Raw genomic sequence first — 5,544 nt, 5'->3', positions numbered from 1 at the left:
GCCGTGTAGAAACCGAAAGGGGTGTGGATTTTCATCCTCCTCCTAACAAGTTAGCCCGCTTCCATCTTAGACTGCATCATCACTTACCATCAGGTGAGATTGTAGTCAAGGGCTAACTTGTAAAGAATAATAAAAAAAAAATAATAAAAAAAACAACAAAATAAAAATGAGGGTATTAATTGATAGTTATTTCACCCTAATTAATAATTATTATAAATACTTTGTTTTTAAATGTCTGGTCCTGGTCTGAAACTCCTCAACGGTTTACAGCTACCTTGTGATTGAGATTGAGTAATTTCTATTGATGAGAACTTTCTACCTAGATGGGTTATTGGGTTTAAGGTTGAATTTGCAAATGCGACTACTCGAATTGAGTGCTAAGAAGTTGTGTTTGGCACTCATTGAGTGACGTTTTTTGGTCGCCGATTGTGCATCCATTTTTTAATAGGAAATCGATGACTAAAAACATAAAACGTACCAAATAAACTAAAAATCGATAAATAATATCATATTACGTTCTACCTGCTGATCACTTTGAAGTCGGTGAAAGTGTTAATTTAAGTCGTTTCTGAAAGAAAGGTACATGAAAGAACCGTCTGAAAAACCTTAATCTATAGATATTCTTACATGGCTTGAATTAATACATCACCGTGTTAACACCGCCTTTAAAGTGATCAGCAGGTAGAACGTAATCTTATATTATTTTTCACTTTTTAGTTTAGTTGGTAAGTTTTATGTTTTTGAAGTCGGTTGATTTTTTTTTTATTATTTGTACAGTGATAGTAGATATTGGCCGACCTTGCTTGAGTAGTTATGAATGCTTTGATAATATGTTACTGAATAGATAGGGGTTCAATGTCCAGTTTGACTTTTCTATATTTTGTAAATCTAATTTTAGTAAGATTTCGGCGTGCTCATATATTATCACTATTCTGAATGGAAAAAATTATTCCTTTTTGCTATCGATTATTTTCAGGACATTTTCTTTTTTAAAATTCTCTTAAATTCCTCTTTTGGGGACGCAAACTCAGAAGGAATCGATGCCTAGACCTAGAAAATCGGACAGGGTGGGACTTAATATATACGATACTGTGAGATTTGGACCTCGCCTTGGATACAATATTACCGCATCATTCAATAATTACCACAGTTTTGTGAATGGAATGAAATAAGTGACGCCCACAGTCCGTGATTATAGTAAATAAATAAATACTTCATTTATGAGATTCCACGCCAACCAATTCAAATAAATATTAAGAAGTAACTACTCGTTCTTACAAATAACTAACTTTAATAAGTAAGTAGGTATATATACTTGTATCTTCAGTGGCTTGCTCATAAGCCGGTAACTCAATTAACGGAATCTGCCTTCACTCCTGAGCGCTGTAGTGCCGGCCTCATAAATTGACAAACTGTCCAACTCTCATGAACAACACGAATAAGTTTCTGCTTACGGTCAGTGCGCGAAATATTGAAAACATACGTTGATGTATTACGGACGGTACACTATGTAACGTACATTGCACTGCATATAAATCTACACTATAATTATAAAGAGGATAGAATAAACTCAAAAACTACTAATAATGATAAGTTATAAAAGCTTTTCATTTATTTAAAAATCTTCATGAACATCTAAAACTATTTATTTGCTGAATTAAAATACCTGTCTGTACCTGACTTACGCACATACTCATTTTCAAATACCTTTATTTGGAGGATATTATATAATTATTGAAATAAAATATTGACATATTATGATTTTTTATAAATTACTGAAACCATGTGGTGCTACGGTAATGAACCACGTGTTTCACGCATCTTCCTCACAGCCTGCAGCAGACCCACCCCTAATCTAGAGCCGTTTGTTTCCAGACCAGGGTTCGCAAGCAGCAGCCATGATTTAGAGTGCAACTTGCGCTGGACGAGCGGCAACAAGCTTAGCTAATTAACCACGACTTTCACGCATCTTCTTCACAGCCCGTAGCAGTTCCGCTCCTAATACACAGCCGTATGTTTCCAGCCCAGGGTCCGCAGGCAGCGGCCATGATTTAGCGTGCAACTTGCGCTGGACGAGCGGCACCAAGCTTTGCTAATGAACCATGAATTTCTATTTGTTGTGCAGTGTTCACTTGTTCAGGTAATTAAGTAATAGGTGTGTTTGTCATACTTACACAACTGACGTAGTTGTTTTAAGTGTTATTGATATCAAATTTTCGTCTCAGAGGATTCAATGCGAAATTAGATACTGAATAGAAATAAATTTTAATAATAATATTTACCCAAACTAATATTACAAATGCCGTTGCCCATCTGTTGCCTTTTCATGGCTAATCACTGAACCGATTTTGATGAATTTAGGGATTTTGACTCTTAATAAGTAGCCCGCTACCATCTAGACTGCATCATAACTCAGCATTAGGTGAAATCGTCAAAGGGTAATTTGTTATTGAATAAAAAAAATACAATGCCTTAAGCAATTATGCTTTAATGACTGATACAAATATGCTCAATCATTTTATTGAAAAAGAAACAGCAATTAATATAATATGAATTTATTGTTTTCAAATTATAATCGAAATACATAAATTAAATAAAAATATTCACCAGTACTTCTTGTACAAATGAAAAGAAACAATCAATTTTTTAAATTAATATTGTCAATTTTATCTAATTAAATTTTACTGAGTACATCAAAACATGACAACAAAAGTCCATTTTGTATATTGTTAAAAATATAGTTAATACTTACTACGAGTACAGCCGTATAATTTACGTAGACTATCATTTTTTTCTACAAAAAACTTTGCAAATGCCTTATCAACCTATTTTACCTACCTATCTACAAATCACTTCATTAAAATTCTTTAGACACTCAAGAAAAGGTTATGTAATTGCATATGTGACGATAACATTCAAAAGAACACATTTTCTATAATAATTAATATACTGCTTTAGTTACCTCCAAGTTTTTTAATTTTTAAGTGTTAAAATTACCTACTAATTACTAAACATTTTGTTTGTTACATTAAATAAAATACGTACTTATATTTTTAAATATAATGTCTGTCTGTCGTATAAAAAAGCTAACAAATGTGATATCACAACTAATAATAAAAATAACTTATCATATTACCTACCTACAAGATCTCAAAAGTTTTTCAAACAGTTTTTAATATTTTTTGTTCATCACTCACACTCAAACGCGTGATTTTTCCAAAAATCGGTCAACTCTTTAAACTTGTCACAGCACTCCCTTCTCCTTCTTGGACTACATTTAATCAACGGGCTATTCATAACCGAACTAAATTTTCTCACTAACGTTGTCACCGAATCCATGTGAGTCTTATCACCATCCATGGTAGTTATAGTTGAATTAAACTCCTCTAAAGCATCCTCGAATGCCTCCTCAAAAGCCTCTTCTATATGTCTGTCGATTTCACTAGAAAATGTCGATTCTTTTTGTGACACCGTGTCGTCGAACGACAAATCAGTAGCCGATATACTACACTGGACAATATCTGGAACTTTCTTCGAACTATTTCTAATCGTGCTTGTAGCTATTGACAGTTCTTCGATAGATTTGAAAATGTCGTCAATCTTGTCGCAAAGTTCTTCAATCGACGCAGCCGAAGTCAGTTGACCGTTGACGAAACAAAACGGTTTGATCGACTCATTTCTGGAATCATCTCGAATGTTGCTTATGAAGTCTTCGTATTCGATAGAAGCGTTTGATATCTTGGATATTTGGCGGCCCACTTTCCTTCTGACTTTCTTGAAAAGGAACGAAGAATCAAAGGTCGTTTTGTTCAAATCTTGGGTACTGAGAATTGGTTTTAAAATCGGCGTATCGTCGTCTACGTCTATAAGATCGATTGTTTTCCATTCTTCTTCCAATTTCCTCCACTGTTCGTTCCCGGATAGTATCGAATCTGAGTCAAATATGGTACTCATTGTTTGTGCTGGCCAAATGCAGTTCGTTCGTCGAATGCAAATGTGTCACTGAAGGTCATTCCAATTTGTCGCGTATATAAATGTAATTGGAGTTAATACTGCCATCTCTTTCTTAACGATGTTGTTTACGCTTTCGGTGTAAGTTATTCCTTGTTTTGACTATAATAATAATGGATAATTACAGGTAAATAACAAATAAATACGTGTAAATGTAATTAAGGGTTTATCTAATTATTATTTTAACTAATTTATTATTGTGTTCGTAATTTATTTTATTGAATTATAGATCTTACGGCGACAAATACATTTTAAGTGATATAGATACCTAGTGATGTTACTATTTTGACGATTTATTTTTACGATGGTTAAAAATAATATGGGCTTAAAATAACAGTAAGGTTGTAGTACGCCACACAAACTAGTTGATGATGAATAATCCATTTAAAGTTCCCAATACTTAATTTAGTATACTAATACGCTTTCACACCTTAACTACTCTCGTCATGTTATATGACATCATAAAGTTTTACATACCTAAACTTGTCAGGATTAAGTATCTTTCATTCGGAAATAAAAAGACAGGTAGGTATGACATACAAGATAATTTTTCAGTAAAAATTGTCATCCCGAAGATGGAAGAAAAGGAAAGCCATTTTCATACATTTGATAATATTTAAACATTATCATCATAAGCCCGCCAAACCGCATTGAACAAACGTGGTGGGTCTAAACTCCATATATCTTTTATTATTAGAAGGTAGACCTAGACTGTTAGTGGACCAAAAACATAGTCTGATAATTATGATCTAATGTCGATAAGAGGTAAAATCATTTTATGATTGTGATTTTTTAGAAATGTTTGTGATTTTTTTTATTGATATATCAATAGTTAACTAAAAAATTAACAGATAATTAAATTGAAATTAAAAATAACTAAAAATATTTTGATGCTTATTAATTTGATGTAAAATTATGTAAATTTAACTGGACGCAGCAAAGCTGTATACCTAGTATAAGTTGGTTGTATTACCACTAGACATCTGAAGTGATTCTGAGCCTTCTTATGAGCTTCTAGATCGAAGAATCATAGGTCATCACTGGCAACACGCACTGTTCGAAGACTTTTGTCTTCAGGCCCTAATGAATACCTACTGGAGTTGGTAATCTATACAAATATTATAGAGAGATAAAGTTTGTGGTGTATTAGGGGGGAGATTATAATCTCTGGATCTACTGAACCTATTTTGAAAATTCTTGAACCACTAGAAAGCCACGTTATTTGTGAGAGTCATAGGCTATATTTTATCCCCGTATTCTCACAGGAACGGGAACTACGTGGGTAAAACCGCAGGGCGTCCGTTAGTACGTGATAAGTCGGTGTGCTTGGAGCCTGACTCATGGAGATCTGTTCATCGGACAAATTACCATAGAACCTGCCATACTAGACGTTACCCTCTGACAAAAGTAGGTATATTATCACGATCTAACGTATTTATACAAACTGTTATAAGACGGAGCCGATTGAGGTTTTCTTAATTGGTCCAGATCTGGCTGGTGGAAGGCTGTGGCTAGTTACCACCCTACCGGCAA

At 33.7% G+C, this 5,544-nt stretch overlaps 1 protein-coding gene across 1 annotated transcript; it reads right to left on the bottom strand.

The window, feature by feature from the left end:
• Positions 1–2,539: 2,539 nt before the first annotated feature.
• Positions 2,540–3,985, bottom strand: LOC112051370 (uncharacterized). Its single transcript, XM_024089978.2, has one exon. It carries the CDS (start codon positions 3,952–3,954, stop codon positions 3,190–3,192), a length of 765 nt encoding a protein of 254 aa, XP_023945746.2. The 5' UTR covers positions 3,955–3,985; the 3' UTR covers positions 2,540–3,189.
• Between the last annotated feature and the right edge of the window lie 1,559 nt (positions 3,986–5,544).

This window comes from Bicyclus anynana, chromosome 5 (assembly GCF_947172395.1).
Source record: "Bicyclus anynana chromosome 5, ilBicAnyn1.1, whole genome shotgun sequence".
Lineage (NCBI taxonomy): Eukaryota > Metazoa > Arthropoda > Insecta > Lepidoptera > Nymphalidae > Bicyclus > Bicyclus anynana.
The sequence above is the reverse complement of the archived record's forward strand: the minus strand, read 5'-3'. Positions and strand labels throughout refer to the sequence as shown.